Source organism: Mytilus trossulus, chromosome 7 (assembly GCF_036588685.1).
Source record: "Mytilus trossulus isolate FHL-02 chromosome 7, PNRI_Mtr1.1.1.hap1, whole genome shotgun sequence".
NCBI lineage: Eukaryota > Metazoa > Mollusca > Bivalvia > Mytilida > Mytilidae > Mytilus > Mytilus trossulus.
This window is the reverse complement of record NC_086379.1, coordinates 17,094,970-17,119,930: the sequence shown is the minus strand read 5'-3', so window position 1 is coordinate 17,119,930 and position 24,961 is coordinate 17,094,970. Positions and strand designations below refer to the sequence as shown.

General features: G+C 31.5%; 1 protein-coding gene across 1 annotated transcript in view; it reads right to left on the bottom strand.

Moving 5' to 3' along the window:
• Positions 1-24,961, bottom strand: part of LOC134724729 (integrator complex subunit 1-like) — a 50,155-nt gene that overhangs the window by 5,667 nt on the left and 19,527 nt on the right. Inside the window, exons 18-40 of the mRNA XM_063587924.1 lie at positions 24,303-24,427; positions 23,888-24,017; positions 23,054-23,224; positions 22,158-22,307; positions 21,720-21,872; positions 21,158-21,262; positions 18,614-18,781; positions 18,228-18,339; positions 17,293-17,451; positions 16,139-16,387; positions 15,215-15,336; positions 10,723-10,785; positions 9,477-9,536; positions 8,797-8,889; positions 7,629-7,803; positions 6,948-7,077; positions 6,066-6,341; positions 4,769-4,856; positions 3,959-4,185; positions 2,698-2,824; positions 1,912-2,045; positions 721-910; positions 204-328 (exon numbers count right to left, since the gene is read on the bottom strand). Coding sequence (XP_063443994.1) covers positions 204-328; positions 721-910; positions 1,912-2,045; positions 2,698-2,824; positions 3,959-4,185; positions 4,769-4,856; positions 6,066-6,341; positions 6,948-7,077; positions 7,629-7,803; positions 8,797-8,889; positions 9,477-9,536; positions 10,723-10,785; positions 15,215-15,336; positions 16,139-16,387; positions 17,293-17,451; positions 18,228-18,339; positions 18,614-18,781; positions 21,158-21,262; positions 21,720-21,872; positions 22,158-22,307; positions 23,054-23,224; positions 23,888-24,017; positions 24,303-24,427 — 3,332 coding nt within the window. The remainder of the gene's footprint in view (positions 1-203; positions 329-720; positions 911-1,911; positions 2,046-2,697; positions 2,825-3,958; positions 4,186-4,768; positions 4,857-6,065; positions 6,342-6,947; positions 7,078-7,628; positions 7,804-8,796; positions 8,890-9,476; positions 9,537-10,722; positions 10,786-15,214; positions 15,337-16,138; positions 16,388-17,292; positions 17,452-18,227; positions 18,340-18,613; positions 18,782-21,157; positions 21,263-21,719; positions 21,873-22,157; positions 22,308-23,053; positions 23,225-23,887; positions 24,018-24,302; positions 24,428-24,961) is intronic.

Sequence of the window (24,961 nt, the reverse complement as noted above, 5' to 3'; positions counted from 1 at the left end):
CATTTATAGAATGAAACAGCTACAGAACTTGTTATAGCATTCTTATAAAAACTTTATCTTTTCAAAAATGTTTCAACAAAAATAAATTAGTCCAATAGAAATCATAAGCAAAGAAATACAAAATCCTGAACCTTTTAAAATATACAATTTTCATAAGAGTTGACTGGTCAATGACATCATTTTGGCAACTTTAACGCACTTACCTCAATAATTTGACATGTTTTTGTAACATTACAACAGACTTTTGAGGTTGACTTGTTACAAACTTGTTCAGAAATCTAATAAACTTGGCAATAATTGGCATCAACACTTTTTGGTCACCATGATTCTGAAATATATGCAGTAATATTATCAATGGTGTTAAAAATTAAAACAACACGTTTCATAAATTTCATGCATCCACAGGGCATCTGGTAATTGTAGTCTGTATGTAGCTTAACTTTTTTCAGGACCATTTAAACTAAAATAAAATATGATTCCAAATTTTACCTCATCCCCCATTGGAATGATTAAACTTTGGTTTAAACTAGTTGACAAGGACCACAATATGGTCACTTATCAGTACTATCAGAAATATGCCATAAATGTAAAATTTATTCATATCAATAAAGATTCAAAATTTTGTCAGAGCACACTACTATGAATTAATAGTCAAATATATTATGAATGCATGTTCATTTTTTTGCAAATTTTTAGCATTTTGTCCTTGTGTAAACATACCTCAATCAAAGAGAAATATGATCCAATGATGTCCTCTAGAGCTATCAGATCTTTACTGAACACATGTGGCTGTAGGTTCTCTAACAAAGCCTGCACATGTGTAAACATTGTCACATAATTCTTATGTCTCATCTCACCAAATTTAAACTCTGTTTTACCTTTCAGTAAGGCAGCTATCAAAGGCAGTTGTCTGAAATTAATTGTTTTTTGAGATAACAGTTTGAAAGGTGGATTTAAATAGACAGGCATTGCTCACAATCTTAAACAAAAGGTATCATTACCTGTAAATGGTTTATCCAATAACAGTCTAGAATATTTGAAAATGGATTAATCAAATAAAAATATTAAGGTGAAAAACAAGGATAAAAAGATATGATTTTCTTGAGCTGAATATTTAATATTTTGTTATTTATGCATTGCATGAAATGCAAATAATGAGTGCATACATGTTAAATATAATAGGAAAATAAAATAATCAAATAAAAAAGTTAAACAGCTCTTAATTTTCATATGTCTAAATCACTTTTCTTGACATATCTTCATTGGGAACCCTCAAAAACAAATATTTAAAGTCCAAGAATGTTAAAGAACAGAAACATGTGAAGAGCTAATAATACAATCGGTTTAATTCAAGTCTGGAGCTGGCATGTCAGTTAACTGGTAGTAGTCTGTTGTTATTTATGTATTATTGTCATTTTGTTTATTTTCTTTGGTTACATTTTCTGACATCAGACTCAGACTTCTCTTGAACTGAATTTTAAAAGTGTGTATTGTTATGCGTTTACTTTTCTACATTGGCTAGAGGTATAGGGGGAGAGTTGAGATCTCACAAACATGTTTTACCACGCCGCATTTTTGCGTCTGTCCCAAGTCAGGAGCCTCTGGCCTTTGTTAGTCTTGTATTATTTTAATTTTGGTTTCTTGTGTACAATTTGGAAATTAGTATGGCGTTCAATATCACTGAACTAGTATATATTTGTTGAGGGGCCAGCTTAAGGACGTCTCTGGGTGCAGGAATTTCTCGCTACATTGAAGACCTGTTGGTGACCTTCTGCTGTTGTTTTTTTCTATGGTCGGGTTGTTGTCTCTTTGACACATTCCCCATTTCCATTCTCAATTTTATTTTATTAACAATACATATTATTTATATCCATGCTTGATCTTGAGGATACTCTTTGATATTACTCTTACCTAAGTAACAGCACAGGATGTTGAGCCGCTAATTTCTTCAATGCCAATGTGGCATCAGACATTCTTTCCTCTGCCCTCCTGCCATGGCCACCCTCTCCTAGACCAGTTAGAAGTCTATGTGAAACCAAATCCACCTAAATAAGTAATGATTGTATTTACTCTAACTAACATAGACTTTATAAAACAGCATGAAACAACAAGGGAAATATATAGCCTTTGACCAGAAGTTTTTTATAACCACCTTGACCATACATATAGCGGTATAGCCTTTGTGAGGAGGTCAGATTTTCATATGGATTTTCAGAACCTTTTTCTATATTTTCTAATGTTAAGTAGCCATTTACTGACGTAATACATATATGGTTAATAAAGCTTTTGCAACCGTAACTGATCGATTACATGACGTCATACAGATTAGGGGTATGATAAAGCATTTGCAACCATGACTGATATTGGTATCATCACGGATGACTGTTACAGTTGTTTATTTTTCTTTGTATGCAAACACTTCCATTAATAATAAAAATCTGTATTTAACATTGGTTCTCTACTGAGTTGTTCTAAAATCTAAGATACAAACAATCATTTTGAAAACAATTCAATAACCTTTAATTTAAGAACAACATCATACAGAATAAAATGAAATGTTAACAAACAAAATAAATTTCTAAGCAAAAATATTTAAAAGAATTTACACTTGGTGAAACATTTTAATTGAATTAGAAGTTCAGTGCTTGTTATCTCAACAACTGTTAACAAATGCTTTCTTCTTTTAATTTACCATACCTGAGTGACAAATGTATGTGATGTTTTAATATCAGTGAGACACACAGCTGAATTGGCCATCAGGAACAATATCTTAGGACACTGGGAATACAACTCCATCAGAACATGTTCATAAATACTTTTGTACCTTAAAATAAACAATAAAAGTAATATTTTAGCATGTTGTAGTGTAAACTGTGTGAAGCTTATATTGTTAATATATTGCCACAAAAACATTTTTCTACGTGCATGTGTTATTGCAAGAAAATATGAGATTAATTAAAGAGATTTGTAAAATGATTCAAACAAATAATGTAAAAGATATTCTTAATTCAAATTTTAATAGAGGATTTTTTTTAATGCAGTTATGAAATGAGGGGTAAAATTTCTGAATTTACTGTATGTATGAATTTCATCTCTTAACTTTGGAGTGAAAAAAACATACAAACAAAAAAAAAACTTATGTGAGACAAGCTCTTGATTGTTTATCTATTTTCTTGTAATTTGGCAATTCTTTCATTTTGTTGTGTAAAAAAATGTCTACCGGTAACTTTTTAACTATAAATTGCCAATGTAAAACAAAACCATTCAGACCTCAGATTTAGCTTGGTTCAACCTTAGCAGATTAAGACCTACTTATTCTGTTTTAAATAACACCTAACATTTACAAAAACAGTTCATATTTTTATTAGCTTCTTAAAAATATGAATGAAATTTACCATTTACAACAAAAATATGTTAACAGATGAGTTACCTTTTGTATAGCCCCTAAAGCACTTACTATGGATGCATTTGTTTTTTTCATGTGTACCAATTTTCGTGATTTGAGGAAACTTGTAATTTCTTGGATATATGATTTCATGGTTTTGTCAAAGCCTGCATAATCTAATATAAAATTGTAATTCATTGAACATTGGAATATATGATTTCTTGGTAACCACAAAATCCACGAAAAAAAATTCAGATCTCACAAACATGTTTACCCCGCCGCAGGAGCCTCTGGCCTTTGTTAGTCTTGTATTATTTTAATTTTGGTTTCTTGTGTACAATTTGGAAATTAGTATGGCGTTCATTATCACTGAACTAGTATATATTTGTTTAGGAGCCAGCTGAAGGACGCCTCCGGGTGCAGGAATTTCTTGCTACATTGAAGACCTGTTGGTGACCTTCTACTGTTGTTTTTTTCTTTGGGTGGGTTGTTGTCCATTTGACACATTCCCCATTTCCATTCTCAATTTTATCCAACAAATTATTATGAAGCCAGACAAGCCACCTATATTACCTATTATCATGAATAGCTGTAACCACATGCTTTATGACACATTTCATAGACATATCATTCTCTCCAATACAGGACATCAATAATTTACTTCTGTGTCTAATTCTATCTTCTGAAGTGCTGCTATCTACCGACTTGTCTGTTACCATGCCAACTTCCTGAACTATGAACTCTACCACAGATATAACATGCTGTGGCATCAAAGCTAAAACATCTTCTAGTGTATGATTCTGAAATAAAATTAAGGAAAACTTGCACTTATATTAAATGAAACCTTCTGTTTTGTGAAACATTATGGTCCTGTAGATTGGATAATTTGAACACAAATTCTTCAAGATTACGGTCATCGACAGCTCCATAATTTTAACATCTGTCAACTACTATGATGGTTTTGTAGTGAATATACCCCTGACTACGTTCCTATAAATGTACTTTTGTGTGTCGGAATGTCAATGACGTTGGCGTAGGTAGATGTCGAAACTTAAGTTTATGAAATGGTTGACTTGAACCATTGTATTTCTATATATCTCCTATCTCCAGTACAGGTTTATTGATCTCACGATCTATCTTAGTTCTCATGTGGTCTTATAAATGTATCTCACAATCAATCTTAGTTCTCATGTGGTCTTATAAATGTATCTCACAATCAATCTTAGTTCTCATGTGGTCTTATAAATGTATCTCACAATCTGTCTTAGTTCTCATGTGGTCTTATAAACGTATCTCACAATCAATCTTAGTTCTCATGTGGTCTTATCAATGTATCTCTTTAATCATTTTGTATATTTTTTCACTAAGATTTATAAAGTATACCTTGGGTAACTTCTGTTCTCTACCTCTCCAGATCTTTGGTATTTGTAAACATGCCCAAAGGAAATCTAACACAGCTGTTGGATTATAGCTGCAAATTAAAACAATGAAATTAAATACCACTTTATCAATCAATTCCTTCATCACATATAAATATGCACACTTTAATTTTTTGGCCTATAATAACATAAGCACACGCATCTCAAAAACAAATCCAATGGTATATCTTGAAAACAAAATATCTATATTTTTCAATTATCTTAATGTTTTGTTAATTATTTTCTGAAAAACATTAATCAAAGTTACATTGTAATCTGAAATCTAATAAACAGCTGCGCCTTAGCGCATGATACGCTTGACGTCTTGTGTGGAAGTTTTATGCAATAATCATAAATAGTTTCTAAGAAAGTTTTGAGCAATAACATATATTTTTTTGAGACACGGCGGGACATGTGAAACCCCCCAACCCTGTTTTTTTTTTACAAAAAACTAAATATCACTAAAATAAAATTTTGAATCAAAACCAAAAAGTATACAGATCTTTAGATTAATATAAACAAGAAGTGTGTAAAGTTTTAAGCAATAATCATAAATTGTTTTTGAGATACGGCACAACATGTAAAAAAAAACATCCCCCTTTTTTTACAAAATACTCAATCACTCAAAAATGAAATTTTGAATCATCACCAAAAAGTATACAGATCTTTAGATTAATATAACAAAGACATGTGTAAAGTTTAAAGCAATAATCATAAATCGGTTTTGAGATATGGTGCGACATGTAAAAAAACCCTCCCCCTTTTTTACAAAATACTCAATTACTCAAAAACAAAATTTTGAATCATCACCAAAAAGTATACAGATATTAAGATTGATATAACTAAGAAGTGTTTAAAGTTTTAAGCCATAATCAAGAATCGTTTTTGAGATACGGTGCGACATGTGAAAAAAACACACCCCTGTTTTAGTTACAAAGTGCCGTAACTCAAAAAGTTTTAATCTTATTTTCACCAAAAAGTATACAGATCATTTGACCATCATAAGAAACAACTATATTAAGTTTCATGAAATTTGTATAAGTCTTTCTCAAGTTACAGTGCGACATGTTTACGCCGGACAGACAGACAGACGGACGGACAGAAAAACAGACAGACAGACGGACAGACAGACAGACAGACAGACGGACGGACATTTGTATACCATAATACGTCCCGTCAAAATTTTGACGGGCGTATAAAAACCACTTTAATGTATGAAAAACATTCCATTTCATTTTATATATAATAATTTATTTTCATACCTATTTATAAGATCTGGTTTCAGAACAGTATGGATACATTGGTGCAATGATGACCAACTAGTCTGATGAGTCAGTAACGCCAATAGGAAGGACCGACTGTCAGGGGAAGTAACTTGTGACTGACCAGAAGGGGAGGTAATCTCTGATGTCGTCTGCTGTTGAGCAAAAAGTAGTTGTTGTTGTAACTCTGGAACCAGCTGAACAATTTCTGGATCTAAAAGTTCTAACCAATCAACAAGCAGGGTTGACATTCCTTTGGTTAGATGAGTATTTTCTCTACAAAAAAATGATGAATATACTAGTAAACTAAAAATTCAATTTGAAATAAGAATACAACAATAAAAATGGAGGAAAGAATAACTTTCATTTCTTACTATTCATTTTAGAAGTCTATCTCATTTAAAATGCAATGGCAGTAAAATATTTTTTATTTTTTTTTAAAATAGTAAAACCATAAGTATTTCATCTTTCTGTCTTTCAGTTGAACATAACATTCAAATCTGTTTAAGTTAACCCCTATTTACTGGATTAATTGTATTTCAGGATTTTCCTATATTTGCCAAGGTCATTTTACTATTCTATTTTTTCCCCCCTAGAATACTACTGTAAATTTCAGAAATTAATGCGAGGTTTTTATTTTTGCGAAAAATGCGTCAAAGTTGTCAACACAATAATTTAAACTCGCATTTTGAAATATTTTATATGAATTAAACAGGATTTTTCTCAAAATCGTAAAAATAAAATGGCATTTAAGTCTTAAATGACAAAATGGCAATAATAAATGCACATAATATTTTCTGAATTTACAGTGTGTGAAAAATACAATATAGAATATTGTGGATTTCAAACACATTTTACTAGTTTAGAGTTCAATGTATTTACCTCTGTAGTATTGATGTACATGCCACTTCTGATGCCTTGGTGTTGTCACCTGACTTTATTAAATCTCTCATACATTTCTTGACAAGGCTTTCTACGGTCTGTTTACCTTCCTCTGCCTTTGTACTGATATCTGAAAAATAGAAATGGGCATGTTATTAAGATCTTCCCCCCCATAGGGGATACTATTCTACAGTAATGTTAAATTAGTCAATACAACATTTTTAATAGGTTCTGATAAGATTTTAGTTGACTCGTCAATAAAATAAACAGACAGATGAATTAGCATCTCGTTCCAGTTGACTAACTTTTTGCATAATTACCACCTCTAGGAAATGACATGAAAATAGTAATTGTAAGAACTTTTTTTTTAAATGTCTATAGATGTCAAGCTGTTCTTTGGTATATAATTATGTCTTTTAAAAAGGCTGACTTAACAGTTTGTCTAGCTAACCAACTATTTATTGAAAGTCTGCAGAAATCAGACATGTGTGTCATACAAATCATATGTAGTGTTTCATGGATTTTCATTTACAATAATGGTCTCTAATATTGAAGACCATAAGAAAAGGCTTATTAACAATCTTGGAATCTTCATATACAATACCAAGTTTTTTGTTTAAGATGATAATTTGTGTTTGTCAAATTGAATTACAATTAATATTGTGGTAGTGAAATTTCTACCTTGCAGGATACTGTCATCAGTCCCAAGTGTCGTCTGCTTTGGTTGATCTTGATCACATGAAAGTTTTGCATCCTGGTATTTAACTAAGATAGGAGTCAGCACTGAAGTTTTAAGAGTTTTTGAAGCCTCAAATAAATCTTTCATCAAGATGTTGAGATTTTGTCCTAAAATTGCCTGTAATACAAATTATGCAAATTAGTTAAATGACTATTGGTGCTGCATTTTCATAGCCTGACCAGTTTTGTTCCTTCATAGACCTTCTTCAGAGGCAGAATGATGACTTGACGTATTTATAAAGATCCTGTATCTGGAGTATAAAAGTTACCTTGTATGCAGTGGATATACGGTGGATTACTTTACTGGACAAATTTTCCTTTTTTTTTAAATTCCACATGTAACGGTAAACATTTAAGCTAATGGTATATAACCCTATTACGGGTTTCTACTATAAGTTATATGGTTGTTACTGACCCCCTACGGATACATAGAGGGTAAGTAAAGTCCATAGGAGGTGAGGTGGGAGGCCGAATCCCCTATGGATTATATTCACCCTCTATGGATCTGTAGTTATAACAAATTATCGCACACTGGACTTTTTCTGCTGCGTTTTTGTTGAAAAATAAATAATGAAACACAACAACATCAATAGATGACTTCACCATTCACGCGTCATGAACCCCCTTTGAAATTGACTAACCCACAACAGGCTAATAGGGGGTCACCACGTGACATCTTTAAACCAAACAGAATGTGAAAATTTACCCGCGGTGCGTATAGGGTGTCATTATTGAAAATCCACAGGAGGTGAGGCAGAAAGCCAAATCCCCTTAGGATTTTATTCACCCTCTATGGATCTGTATGGGGTCAGTTGTTAACCGTATAACAATTTTATAGCACACTGGACTTTTTCTGCTACGTTTTTGTTGAAAAATAAATAATGAAACACAACAACATCAATAGATGACATCACCATTAAAGCGACATGAGGGTCACATAGGGGTCACCATGTGACGTCTTTAAACCAATCAGAACGTGATAATTTATGTGCAGTGCGATAAATTATGGTATAGGGTGTCTTTATTGAAATTAAAGTACATGGTAGTCATGTGATAACCCATATCTTATTTCCTTTCACCAAAACTATACCTATTTACATAAATAACCTACATTATGTGAAATCAATATCTTGAACAATGGACATGACTTTGGATTGGTCAAGATTCCCTTTATAAACTTCTCTCTTTCTGCTCCAATTGTTAGCTGTAAAACAATACAAAAGCAGTTTAAAATGAAGTCTTTCAATTCTATCTGAAGCGTCGACAAACATTATAGAAGACAAATTAAGTCTTTTTCTTGTGAAGATGCAGTTGTTTTTTCCATATTCTACCTTTTTCCACTGGAAAGTTGTACAAAATTAATTTTCGGCATGGTAACCCAAGGACATTTAATCCAGAGGAAATATGCTGATTTTTACCTATTTGTAAAGGATTTTACTGACATGATAATAAACCCCTCATTGGTGTTAAATAACATTCTTATTCTTATTTTTACAGACACTTTAAACTGTGACCTGCTGTCATCTCTACATACTGTTTTTATAAGTTTTTTTTTTAAATAACCATAACCTTTTATATGTTATTGTTTATTGTTCCTTTTTTTGTATGGTAAAAGGAGAGGGAGTGCAAAAAAAACGTACACAACGCATCCTTTCATTCTTTTACTAATAATTTCTGCATTATCAATAACATGATTCTTTTAGTCTAAGATTTACAATGTTAAAGTGAATTCTGGATACACCATATATGAGAGATAAAGCCTGTCTTTACAAGTAATCTAAGAGTACTCACCTCTAGAATTCCAGAAACAATGTTTTGCACTATTGAAATATTAGATGCCCTGGATATAGTCTGAAAAAATATTTGATATATACGGTGAATAAGTATGAATAAGTAACTTATAGGATTGCTTATAGTATCAATGAAAAACAAGTCAATTTGGTCAATCTGGTCGAAAATATCATAATTTCATACTACCTGAACAAAATAGCCACAAATAATCATGTTCATTCATACACCTTTTACAAAATAACTTAATCCAGAAAGATTTTTGAACAAGTTTAGGAGAAGCAGCTACTTCACTTCACTAAAGCAGTAGGTCCGGTAAGGGCCGATTTTGGCCTCAAATTTCAAGTTCATCTAACGAAAGATTTTGGTCACTTTTTAAACACTTAAGTGTCTATTTCAATTGATTCAATAAGTTTTTTGGAAAGATTTTAAGTGATTTAGTCATTAAAAACGCTCCAATTCAAGCTTAAATATGAAAAATCCATTAAATATGCCAAAAACGTCACTTTTCAGATGGTTTTTGCCAAAAATGAAAGTGGCCGCATCCGTGTTCATCCTCAACCTTTATATATGTTATGTATTATCACCAAATACAACTTACATTTCAATATTATGAATGAACACGAATGCGGCCACTTTCATTTAAGACGGAAACCGTCTAAAAATTAAACTAAAATGCTAAAATTGTGAAGATTTCAGTAATTTAGCATGACTTAATGGTGCTAGTACCCGATATATGTCCATTGTATTGTCAAAAACAGCCCATATTTATGTAGCAGAAGCATTCTACTGTCCAATAAATAACTAAAAGTTTATATTTTAACGATTTTGTAAAACTGCTATATTTTGAGGCCGAAATCGGCCCTTACCGGACCTACTCCTTTGTTATTATCATAATTTTCTACAAGGATTTTCAAAGGCTGCAAAATCTATTTTTTTTTTATAATCTTTTAAAAAAAGACCAAGTCAATATTCTTCAAAAAGACCAAAGTTTGCAAATTGCAGATTCATATTTAAGTAATCTTTTAACCTTGATCAACTAAAATCCTATTGGATTAAAATTCAAGATTTCAAACACTATGAACTGAAAATTCAAGATTTCAAACACTATGAATTGTTAAAAACTTACTGTGAGAAGTGTTAGGTAATTCAAACTTACCGTGAGAAGTGTTTGGTAAATCAAACTTACCGTGAGAAGTGTTTGGTAATTCAAACTTACCGTGAGAAGTGTTTGGTAATTCAAACTTACCGTGAGAAGTGTTTGGTAATTCCTATGATCATCAGAAGAACTTTTTCCAGTTGTACAATATACCTTAAAATAATCAAATTAAACTTGATTTCTATAATCATCTTTTTAAAATCTGCCACAAACACTGGATTGAAAATGTAAATACCAGTAGCATATCTGTCAAACATAAATTCAAGGACATGTTTTCAGTGCTTATGATTTCAAAATAGTATCAAGATTTCAAAACAACATCATATGAAAAGAGATTTCTCTAATTCTTCGTCAATTTATTCCTTTTCCTTTCTGCACCCATTGTATAAAAAAATTTAATCAACGTGTGATTCATTTGATCTCAGTTCTTCATTGGTTGAAATCTGATTATGACATCGAATTTTCTTGCTTTCCTCTTAATTTCCTATTGAGACGACATCAAAAAAGGCGACCATGCCTGATGACGTCACATAGAAAGAACACATATTTTTGCATTTCATTTAAATAAAAGGAATATGTTTGCCTGCATATTGTTTGAAAATCATCAGAGAAACAGATTCTACCACAAAATCTTGTGTAATACGATATTTATCCACTCTCGACAGTTAAATTTTAAATTTTTAAAAGGCTCAGCAAAACTCGCGTTTTAAATTTGAAAATTTAACTGTCTCCAGGGGATAAATATTGTAACACACTTGATGCAGTGGTAGAATCTATATATAACAACCCTAAAACAGTAAACTGTTAGCAAATTTCTCATTGTATAATTTAAAACTCATTTATTCAAAGTGTTATTCCATGAATGTATGGAGAGTTGAATGAATGAATGAATGAATTCTTTATTTGCAAAGCAGTAGTTACATGCTATAGCAACACAAACATATTTACATTGTGACACACAATAAACAACAGAGAACAATTTCATAAGATAGTACAATAGAAAAATGATCAACTTATTAAATGTGATCTAATCTGCCAGGCAGATTTCAAATAATCACATAATTTTCCAACTAAAGATCTAGATTTGGTTTGATACAAATACATAAGTTTTGTCACATTTGGCCATGAACAGTAATAATTTGGTAAAAACTGCAGTCGTTCATGCCTATACGCAGGACACACTAGAGTAAAATGGTACTCATCTTCAACACTTTTCATATTACAGCAAGTACATAATCTGTTTTCTCTTAGTATATTTGTATAACGGCCTATCTCAACATTTAACTTCATAGTACCACTACGTAGCTTTGTGAAAAAATGTGAATTATAGTTATAATCTACGTAATCTTCAAAACAAAAATCTAATTTTAAAATTCTGTACATAGTAAGTTTCTCACAGTCCTGCATAGATGCAGACCAGCTTTGAATATATTGATCTTTTAATCTAGTTTTTATTACATCTAATGATATATTCATACCAGACTGCTGGTACCATACAAAGTTTAAACCAATACTAAACAATAGGTCACGAACATTAGAAACCCAATTAGTTTTACCAGTATTTGCATCTCTGAGTAACAATATATAGATATCATACACAATAAGTGGTTTATGAGTTACAATTTTTAACCAGTATTTTAAAACTTTTTGTTTTCTTATTACATACATTGGCAAACGCCCTAGTTCGCCATATAAAAATACATTTGGCGTACTTTTACCCAGTTTCAAAATAGATCGACAAAAACGGTTATGAATAATTTCAACATCATTTCCACGATGGAAACCCCAAATTTCCGAGGCATAATTTATCACAGACGCAACCATACTATCGAACAAATCACATTTCTTTTTCTTCGTCAAGTATAAACCATTTGTAGAATTATTCAGAGCTGCCAAAGATCGTGAACCTTGTAAGGCTAATCTCTTCTGTGTTTTTAAAAATTTTCCATTACATTGTATCAGCATACCAAGATATATATACGAATCGACAATTTCTAGTTCTTCGTTGTTATAGAAAAATTTTGCAGTTACGGGTTGCCAGCCATTTTTGAATACAACAACTTTCGTTTTGTTAATATTCACTTCTATATTCCATTTATTACAATAAATAAGTAGTTTATCAAGTAGTTCCTGTAGAATTTCAGGAGATTTCCCAAATAATATAGTATCGTCTGCAAATAGTATTAAGTATATCAGAACTTCATTAATGTTAACTATGTCAGCTGAAGGACTGATGTTCATGTCTTCAATCAAGTCATTTATAAAAAATAAAAACAGTAAAGGTGATAAGGGCTCCCCTTGTTTTACACCAAGAAAATTTTCGAATGAGTCGGACAGTAAATCGGCAGTTTTGACACGCATTTTTACAGATGAATATACTGATCTAACCATAGTTACAAATTTTGAGCTAACACCACTCCGTAATAGTTTATAAATGAGAATCCTCCTGCTAATTTTGTCGAACGCTTTACAGAAATCCACAAACGAACAATAAAGTTTTTGTTTATTTTGAAGTGTATGCGAAATTATTCCAAATAAAATAAATATAGCGTCTACAGTTGACTTGCCGGGTCTAAATCCGAATTGGTTATCGATTAATATGTCTTCTTCTTCGGACCAACTGAGTAAACGATTTGTCAAAATAGTAGTATAAAGTTTCGATAAAACACTGATCAATACAATCGGACGATAATTATTAGGATCGGATAGATCACCACTCTTTGGGACAGCAACTACTAGACATTCTGACCATGAATCTGGGTATATTCCCGAACTATAAATGTAATTAAACAGAGTCTTTAATATTGGCGCAAATACGTCAGGACATGCAGAAAACATTTCACTTATTAGTCCATCGTTACCTGAACTTTTACCGGACTTCATTTTTTTTATTGATGCTACTACTTCGTCTTCAGTTATATCAGAGTCTAATTGTGTAACATTTATATCGCCAAATACCGTATTGTCTATGAGATTACGAACTTCTTCACATAGATCCTCCGAATTGTCTCCTAGTATTGACTCAAAATGTTTCATCATGGTTTCGTTATCAATTTTACACTTGTTGTTCACTTTTCGTTTTAACGACGACCAGAACTTTCGCGGTTCGGTACTAGCTAAGTCGCAAAGTTCGATACCTTTTTGACGTTTGTATTTAAATTGTGCTTTTCGTTTCATTTTATTATAGTTGTTTCGTGAAATAACGTATGCCTTTCGGTTGACGTCTGACGGGTGATGTTGGAAAAAGTTTCTAGCCACATGAAAATCTTTACGTGCAATCGCACAATTGTTATCAAACCACTCGTTGTTAGGCCTAACTTTGATTTCATCTTGGTGTATTAACACAGATCTACCAAAAACTTTATTAGCACTATCAAATAAGATGTTTGTAATTTCCTTAACAGCATGATTTAAGTTATTTTCATTGGTAATGTTACTCACTATAGACAATAAATTATTTTGTTCTTGTAGTATAATATCTATATATTCTTTAGATCTTTTTATATCCCACTTTATGTAATTGCGAATCTTTGGAAACGATAACTCCGGTCTGAAATTTCGAAATTCAAGTTCAAATAATAATGGAGCGTGATCAGAAAATTCGTTGAAATTCAGCACATCAAAATTCTTAATAAGTTTATAATCGCTAGGTGAAACAAGTAGGTAGTCGTTGACACTCCTGCCATTCATTGTACAAAATGTAAATTTTCCAACACAATTTCCGAGTCTTCCATTAGCAATAGTAAGTTCTGTATTATAACATAACTGTAAAAGTTTTCGACCAAATGCGTTCACGGTTTTGTCTACGGAGTGCCTTTTCGGAACAATCGGGGTTTCCACGTGGTCTACACTTTCTAAATACAGATCTAAGTTATCATTTGATAAAACATCATCAATTTCACCAATACGACTATTTAGGTCGCCACACACTAAAAATGAACCCTTTTCTTTATACTCTAAACAAATACGTTCTATAATATCATAAAAATCAACATCACATTTGTTATAAAAGTTTGATTTTTCATGTGGAATATAAGAAAAACATATGTAGATGTCATTTGCAGTATTAAAAAATTCATGATTTAGTTTAATTACAACAATACCACATTCTATCTCTCTATCTATAGAAATACCATCTGATAACTTTGTTTTACAAAAAATAGCTAATCCACCTTCACTTCGAGTACCAATTTTAACATTTCTATTCAAACATATAAGTTTCACAAAACCTTCTATTTCTATAATATTTTTCTCTTGTAACCAAGTTTCACATAAAAACAAAATTTCGTAAGTATTTACAAAATTCAAAAAACCATTGTCTTCATAACAAGAATTTAAACCATGTACATTCCAACTTAAACATTTTAAATTGCTCAATTGTTCCCTGTGATGCCCCTATGGGACATACTCTTTACCACCCACAAAAAGTTTGTCCTTCACAAAATATGCCTTGAAAAATGTGAAAATGTGTCATTCATGCATTCTAAAAAAAATAATAATTTTAAACACTCGTTTATAATATAAAGTTTGCATGAATCAAAATATTTAATGAATATTTTGTTAAAAGTAAATTTGAGAGTACCTTAAATAAGAGAGTTTGAATTTGTTCTTTATCCCATGCTGCTGTAGTTTTATGTAGATGTGATTTCTGCCACCAACCACTTTGTTTGACTGTTTTATCCTTCATTTCTACATCTTTGGAAGCTGTGAACACAAAGATATTATTTTCTTACAGATAAACATTAATTCTTCTCATACATTACATATACGAAAAATCTAGACACCTAATATTACCTAAAAATCTAATTCTTATACATGTTCAGCCTTTAACAATCAGTTTAAACTTCCAGAAAATAAAGCACTTAACAGGACTTTTATCTAATCACATGGACGTATTGACTAATCTTTTTTCCCATCAAGGAAATCATGTTAGATAATGAAATTGATTTCTTATCTACAATACCTAATTAATACAGAATTGTTTTTCTACTATCTTTTTATTTCATCAAATTTACAAATTTTGATTGCCAAATAAGTCTTTGTTAAGTGTAAAAGTTAATAACTTAAATTTATATTAACCCAAAATAAAAACAGACTTATCTAGCTCTGTAAATTGGCAGCAAAGTTTTTTTTATTTCAACTAAGATAAAGCATTCAATAGCCATTAATTGTGACACAGAACATCATTATACTTTTTATGTGTATTCTTAAGAAAGCGTAGCAATACACTTACCAAGATTAGTGGCTAGGTCCCCTTGTTTGTGACACAGAACATCATTATACTTTTTATGTGTATTCTTAATAAATCGTAGCACTACACTTACCAAGATTAGTGGCTAGGTCCCCTTGTTTGTGACACAGAACATCATTATTCTTTTTATGTGTATTCTTAATAAATCTTACCACTACACTTACCAAGATTAGTGGCTAGGTCCCCTTGTTTGTGACACAGAACATCATTATACTTTTTATGTGTATTCTTAATAAATCGTAGCACTACACTTACCAAGATTAGTGGCTAGGTCCCCTTGTCTTAGTAAATTGTAGAAGAGTTCTCCCCCTTTTGCTCCTCTCATGTGCTGTATCTCTATAAGTTGAGCCATGTATTGTTTATCTTCTACAGATTCCTCCAGCAGTCCAGGGTCAAGGGTCACTGCTTTGTCCAGACAGGCCAGTAATGAGGTCATACTCTCTACCGGTATACCAAAGGACTGGATAAATAATAAAAGTTGACCTGGTTCTATGTCCTGTAGGGCTGTAAAGATTTAAAACAAATAAACACATCAAATACATTTTTCAGTGTTATCAACAATCAAGAAAGTTAGAACTTTCAAGCTATTGGTATGCACATTAGAATTAATAGTAATATCTGTGGTTAACTCTTTTTTGTGTGGTCTATGAAATTAGGAGAAACAGGAATGCGTCCATAGTACACGGATGCCCCACTTGCACTATCATTTTGAATGTTCAGTGGACCGTGAAACTGGGGTCAATCTTTAATTTGGCATTAAAATTAGAAAGATCATATCAAAGGGAACATGTTTACTAAGTTTCAAGTTGATTGGACTTCAACTTCATCAAAAACTACCTTTACCAAAAACTTAAGCAGGACAGATGGTCAAACAGAGGACACACAGACTGAAAAACATAATGCAATTCAAATATTTATTGTCATATAAACTCTGAACAATAAGTTTGTGACAAATAATATAAACATACACAAAATACATTTAACCAACAAAACCATGAAAACAAAAAAAGCAAAAAAGCAAAACATAATGCCAACAAATGGGGCATAAAAAACTACACCTATATGTATAAATACACAGATTATCCCATTATAAAACAACAGAAGCCTGCAAATAGGTTGGAAGGAAGGAAAGCACAATATAGAAAACACCTATTAACTTAGTTGTCTCTTTTCATTTGTTGTGTCTACACTAAATATTGCTATCTATCATCAATCAGCTTTTTGATAGATTGTTGATTGGTTAACATACAACATCATATATCTCATGTATATTCATGATTACAAAGAAATAATCAACCATTTGAATACTTTCTGATCAGGAGTTTTAACATAAAAATGTTTAATCTAAATAATCATGGAACACCATGACGTGAATATGCTAATTAATGCAGACAATACATTAAACCTACCAACATCAACTAGTTGTAGAACATGTGATCTGATCATTCTAAGTTTTAACCAATCAGGTAACAGTAAAGCTTCTTCTGATGTATCCAGCAGGAAGGCTGAGGGAGGACTGCCGCCTTCTGGGAACCAAGTATCAAGTAGTTCTTTATACTGACTGTCACCTTAATTTAAAAAATAACAGAAATGCAGATGGTTACATGTAAATTATTGAAAATTCTCTTTTTGCAGATACTTAATTGCATTTCAGTATGCTTGATGTAATATGATTGAATGTATGTCTTATAGCAATAAACCTTCAATAATTTCAACCAAAGCTAAACTCTTTTAGTTTTAAAACAACTGAAAAGAGCAAGAACTACTTTTATATCACGGCAATTACATAGATGCCAACCCCCTTTTGTCCCAATCAGTAACAAAATATCAAATTTTCTGTATTTTTGAAAAGTTTTCAGTAATCATTCATAAACGTGCATTTAACAATAAAAATTACTGACAAGTGGTTGCTAGGTGATGTGCACTAAAATTTGTCGTTTAACATGTTGTCTGCAGTATGTATTCCATTAATCAATTGTTCAGATGTTCTCGACTTGTACATTTTCGTTTTGTCAAGGAGAAGAAGAGAAAGAGGGAAAGCTACTTCATAAAATGCAATGTTGCCTTTTCGGAAGTCAGTTAGTTACTCAACAATAGGTTGATAACTCCAGAGAAACCGGAAGCATTACATTGGCGTTTTCTAAATACCGGACGAGGAGGGAAAAGTCTCCTGTAATTTTGGTTCCCCTATTTTATATAACCTCATACTCTATCTAGCCTATCTAACATGAAACCATCAATTATTTTGTTGGCTTTGCCAGAAAATTAGTAGCTCTGACTGGCACTTGCAATAAAGGACGGGGTAATATGCAGGCCTCCCTTAAAGTTATTTACAAGTACTTACAATTGGGAGGTCCATATGTTAACAGTATAATCATAGCATGGACCACTAATATATGCATGGTTGCTGAATCTCCTTCCTTCCATTGAAGTAAGATCTGGTCCTGAGTGTTGGACTACAAAAAAATAATTTTTTTTTTAGATACTGCAAAGAAGTAATTTCATGCCCCAAATTTTCTTAATTTCAGAAATAAATTTGGCTGTATTTTTCCCTTGGATTGTTTTTCTTAATTTGTATTTGCTTGCAGCATATTATGAGTATAAATGTTTTTTGTTCAACACCTGGATTTTTCATTAAATTTGTCCAGTGCACCATACATTCCCAATATAAAACTAATTCATTACCCACAAGTTATAGTCTGTAGAAATAGCCCAAGACATCATACATACCCAAGAATATCCTTCTTGCTGTGGTTCTGTAGCTTTCTTTAGATAATTATTATACAGAATGATAAGAGATTTGAGTGTTTGATGTGTCTCGGCGGAGTTGTCTCTCCCTTCCTCTGGTAATATATGATTGATTATTGTATTTCTCTCCACTATTAGCTGTGCCATATCCTACAAAAGAAACAGTTCAGAGTTATTCAATATAAATTTTAAAGGAACAGGAGACTGTCAGAATGACAGCAAACCAGATTTTTTAATATTTATTTGAGTCCTGGCATTTTTCAATACATGTATCACAAGGATCATATTTCCTGAATGGTGAAAGTGAAAATAATCAATATTGAACTTGACCTCCATTTTGTCATCAGTAACACAGTAACAACATATTATAATTTAAAAGTTTTGGTTGAACAGTTCATGACTTAAGGTATGGACACCACTGGAAACAACAATTTTCAATCTTTGAGCTTTGGTTGAACAATTCAAGGGTAAATGCACAAACACTGTAGGCAGCCAACCGCCAGTCTGTCATAAAGACCCAAATCAATAACCAATTTTTTATTTCTAAAATATGGTTAATAACAAGAATGTGTCCATAGTATACAGATGCCCCATCCGCACTATCATTTTCTATGTTCAGTGGACTGTAAAAATGTTGTAAAATCTCTAATTTGACATTAAAATTATAAAGATCATACCATAAGGAACATGTTTATTAAGTTTCAAGTTGATTGGACTTCAACTTCAGCAAAAACTACCTTGACCAAAAGCTTTAACTGAAGCTGGACAGATGGATGAACAAAGGAATGGAGTGACAGACGCACAGAACATAACGCCCATAAATGGGGCATTAAAATGGTAATATGAAAAAATAATTAAAACATTTGTAATTGTAAGATAAATCACACATTTTTCAACAAAAAAATTAAAATCTCACAAAAGAACTATATTACAGATCCAGATTGATATTCTGCTATCATAGATGGCGAAAAAAAACCTTCTAATCTATCTTATTGTGAACCCAATTGAACCTTTCCATAGATTCACCTGATAGTTACCTGTCCATTTAAACTTTTGGCAGTTCTATTGTCCCATTGAACAATTAAAGAACCTTTGTGAGCACGCTCACATACCCCACGTCTTCATATTGTCACTGGAGAAACAAAATCTCACTTCGCAAGTAAAATGAACACAATCAAATGCTTACCTTCACATATTTATCCTAAATTGAATGGCAGCATGTTAGGAATATGGAACAGGGATAACTCCAGCATCGTATACTTTGTCTTTTAGTATAATCATATGGTCAATACAGGAACCAGAAATATGAGTAGGTAAATGCACAACTTGACAGAAATCTTTTGTAGCCAATGCTTTTATTAATAAGTTATTTGATTCCTTCAAAACATTGATATTAAAGTCACCTACAATCACTGTAGGAAGCCTATCCATTTTGAACTACATAGTATGTCCTTATTATCTGAAAAGGTTTCGTGAAATTCTGTTGTGTGGTTTGAGAGGAGTTGCGATGACAAACTGTTGCAGTAGTACATTAAAGTAAATCAGTTCAAAGGGGTGTAACTCATAGAAAAAAATTGAATCGCAATTTCCCGTCGATATGCACAACTACATAGTATGTCCTTATTATCTGAAAAGGTTTCGTGAAATTCTGTTGTGTGGTTTGAGAGGAGTTGCGATGACAAGAAACAGGACTGACGGACGGACAGACTGATGGACGGGTCAAAAACATTATAACCTCCGCAACCCGTTGCATGGGGTATAAATACAACAGGTATTGTTCTCTGTATAATTTATTCACTCGGACCTATAAATTTCTTCTAAGAGAAATCTATCACTCATTGATTAATCTACCTGAGTAAAAAATGTATCTGCTAAATTGATAGAAATTGCATGTTTCACATAAAAAAAAATGATTTCGTGTTTATCAAACATTTCTAATATTTTTTTCAATCTGTGTTAAAAAAAAGTATTGTTCGTATGAAAATTTGCATCTTTTAGTTTTTGTTTAATTATAGATTACTATTAAAAAGGCGTTAATATATAAATATCAACATTTTTAGGTTTTTTTTATCAATTTTTTTTCAAAATAGGAATAATATCGATTTTTTTTCAGAAATCAACTTTTATTAATGTTTGAATCAGTGTTTACATTCAACAGATTGAAAATATAATACATTTAAACTCATATATTTTTTTTTTATAAATAGTAAACATGTAATTTCCATCTAATTTAGCAGATACATTTTTTACTCAGGTAGATTAATCAATGAGTGATAGATTTCTCTTAGAAAAAATTTAAAGGTCTGAGTAAATAAACTATACTGAGAACAATACCTGTTGTATTTGTTCAATGGGACAATTGAACTGCCAAAAGTTTAAATGGACAGGTAACTATCAGGTGAATCTATGGAAAGGTTAAACTGGGTTCGCAATAATTCTAAAATAGATGTCAAAGTAGACTTGTAAAAATGATAAAGTAACAAGCTATTTTATTGGCTAATAGCTTCCTAAGGAAACAGTACTTACGACAACAACATCATCTAACTGGTGGAGAGTTTGATCCTGGGACTGTGTAGATAAGAATATTATATAAGAACTAATGAGAGATGGATCTGTCTCTATCTGACAAGCCTACAAAATACAATATTCAATCAATTAGCTTATTTATTTTATCATTTAAATTTTTTCAGAAAGAATACTTTTGATCACTTGAAAATATCATTCCGTTTATGGGCAACTTATTATCTTTTTTTTTGTAAACAACAATATTCTGTATTTGATAAACAGTTGTAATAATAAGATAAATCAGAAAAATCTTCATTTAAATGAAAAGTCCTCTAAATATGTTGCAGTATTTTTTTGTACGATAAACTTAACAAGCAAAAAAATATCAACTATTTCTTAGCTGATTTGTTCCAGTGCCACTGATGAGTCCTGAGGACAAAAGGCACATTTAAGCCTGCATCTTTAATCAGTAATTATACTGATCTAAAGGACGATTAACAGTGTTAATCATATTTGCTGTGTGTTTTTAAAATGTATTGGAGATTTTTGGAAACATAAATGGATTGCCAATGAATATAAATACCTGTCTAATAGCAACACATATTTGTTCTTTGACTTGAGTGAATACAGGAATCTGAGGTAGATCTGTGAGGAGCCAGCTATGTTTTGATTGGTTGGTATAATCTATATCTATCATTTCCTCCATAGGTTTCTGTGACAACACCATCCATAGTCCCTGAAATTACAAGTATAGGAAAATATAATTTTTTTTAATATTTTTTAGGTAAAAATAAAAGTTTTTCCTTTTGCTTGAACGTGTTAATCATACCTTTATTCCCCCTTCAGATTAAATTTCACAATTTCCTATGCAAAATCTATTTGCAAGGATTTATTTTCAAGTCTATTTTGTCACTGATTCTGATAATCCATGAAGTTTAAGTTGACATCAGGGGATACTTTTCTACATTAAAATCAGAGATAAAAAATGGATGCATATAATTTACGAAGTGCTGCAACTTACCTTTATAGCCAGTAATCTATTGGATGGTTGCTGTGATGACAACCTCTTGAGGAAGTAGTCCAGAACTTGTCCTGCTGTTTCTTCCTGGTCAGAGTCTCCATGTACCAAGTTTTGAAGATGTTTCAATAACTGCTCTTTTTTCTTCATTTTCTGTAACAGAATGTAGAAAATTAGATTCTAATTTCAATAAAACATGTACTGCACGTGATTGACGTCACAATTGAAACTGCAATGTCAGCTGTGTATTAAACAATGTTGGAAATCAAAATGGACATTTGTTTTAGTGTTGCTCACTAGGTAATTAAATAAAATCATTTGAAAAGTAATTTCATATGTATCTGTTTATTTGTTTATTTTTGAACCATTGAATTTCTATTACATTTCGGCTTCCTCAATTCAAAATGGATGCCTTTGAAAGTGTATTATAGATCTGCTTCGAAAATCAAATGCTCTAAATTCTCCTGCAAGAATCGAAAAAAAATTTATCATGCTTTGCTCTATACTAATTTTAACATAAGTGGGCATTATATTTGTCAACATTTTACACCTCGCTAACACTCTGTGTATAGATATTAACAAATATAATGGCTTCTTATGTTAAATTGAGCATAGAGCATAGCATTAATTATTTTTCATCTGCTTATATTTATGTACAATCCCCAAAATATATAAACTGTGGATTCATTTATTTTCATGGGTACCAATTTTCTTGGATTGAAGAAAAATTGCATTTTTGTCGATATTTGATATTGTGGATTTCCAAAAGTCTGCATTCACTCCTTAAGAAAATATGTAATTCGTTGAACATTTAAATTCTTGGTTCTCCCATACCCACATAAAATCCATGAATATTAGTATCGAACGAATATTAATGAATCCCCAGTAATGTGTCTCACCTGTCTTCTCTTATGTTTTTCCACATGTGATGACTCTTCATCTTGATCAAACATGGCCGATTCAGAATCTTGTAAGAGAAATTCACACAAACACTGCACAGGGAGAACTTGTAGTGAGCCTTCATTCCCATCTACTAACTCGGCCAACCATGGCATAGACTTAGATGTACCCTGGAATTCAAAATTATATTACAGTTAATATCAAAAGATAACATTTACTGATAAACAAAAACAAAGGTCCATATGAAACATGCATACTTTATAACATAAAATTGTGTTTCTATTTTAAAAGTATATATACTAAATATCACAATTACATAATACAAAATAAAACAAACTAGGGGATGGGAGACACTTTTTTCTTCAACCACCCATGCAAACTTTTATTACTTGTGGCCTCAAAGCACTAACTAAACCCATTTCTGGTATAGTTCAATAAAACATTTACCCCAATATTAATATAAAAGAAAGCATAAATTTTAAACAAACACAAATCTTTGCTTTAAAGATTTATCCACTTAAAAAAATACCAGAAGAATTTTGATTCTCCATAAAACTAATCTGTTGAACAAAAATGAGAAAATATCTTTTCCTTCAGTAAGTACTGTAAATTCAGAAATTATTGCCTGCATTTAATTTGGGGATTTTGAAATTTAGACTAAAATACGATTTTAATTTTTGAGATAGGAGAATAAATCTTTGTTTAATTCGTATGAAAAATTTCAAAATGTGACGAGTTTGAATTATTGCGATTATAACCCTGTCACATTTTTCGCATTAATGAAATCGCAATAATTTTTGAATTTACAGTGAATGAATCTTAGAATTGTTTACCTGTCTCTTAATGATATCTAACAAGAAGTCCGGCTGTCTGCTTCTACACAATCTCTGACCAATATGTAGGGTATCGTTAATTGTCTTTATCTGTTCTAAGACTGAAGTCGGTGGTTTCCTGGCTGTTCCACTAATGAAAAGACAGGGAAAATAATTCAAATATAAGAAGTAATGTTTTATTAAGTACAAATATTTTTTCAAAAAATACAAATTATCTGAAAATATATATTTAAAATTTTTGTATAATTAGCATAAGAATATACTCATTTTTTGGTTTATTTTGTAATTTATTAACTATTGTTGGCCTAATGTTTTTTTATTTCCTTTTGGTTGTGTTTTATTCTTTTGTGTTTTTTCAACTTGCTCTACAAGTGTATTTTATTACTTTTAAAAAAAATATAAATGTTAGATTTACTTAGGATCCATGGAGGTCAGCTGTGCTATCAACAAACTGTTAGCCTCGGTGATGGTCACTTTACTTGATGCAGCAGCTAAATGGCTTTCAAATTCTAATATCTGCTGTTTTTCTTGTTCTCCAATCTAAATAGGAAAATAAGATAAATTAATTCAACATTGTACTTTCAAACATTTAAAATCTTAGTAAAGTAAAAACTGTGATCATTTGTTATCCTAAACTTTTACAATTAGGTTAAGCAATAACTAACAAACGATGATAAAACAATAATGTGTCCATAGTACACGGATGTGTCCATGGTAAACGGATGCCCCATTCACACTATCATTTTCTATGTTCAGTGGACTGTGAAATTGGGGTCAAAATTCGGGTTCGGCATTAAAATTAGAAAGATTATATTATAGGAAACATGTGTACTACATGTAAGTTGGACTTCAACTTCATCAAAAACTTGACCAAAAAAAACTTTAACCTGAAGCTGGACAAACGAACCAACGAAATACAAATAAACGCACAGACCAGAAAACATAAGGCCCATAAATGGGGCAAAAAAGAGTGGAATGACTCACAACACTAATGCACCTGCTATTGCTATTGCTAAATTCAATTTTAATGAAATTTTGAAAGTATATATGTTGTAATTTTGCATAAAATAGGTC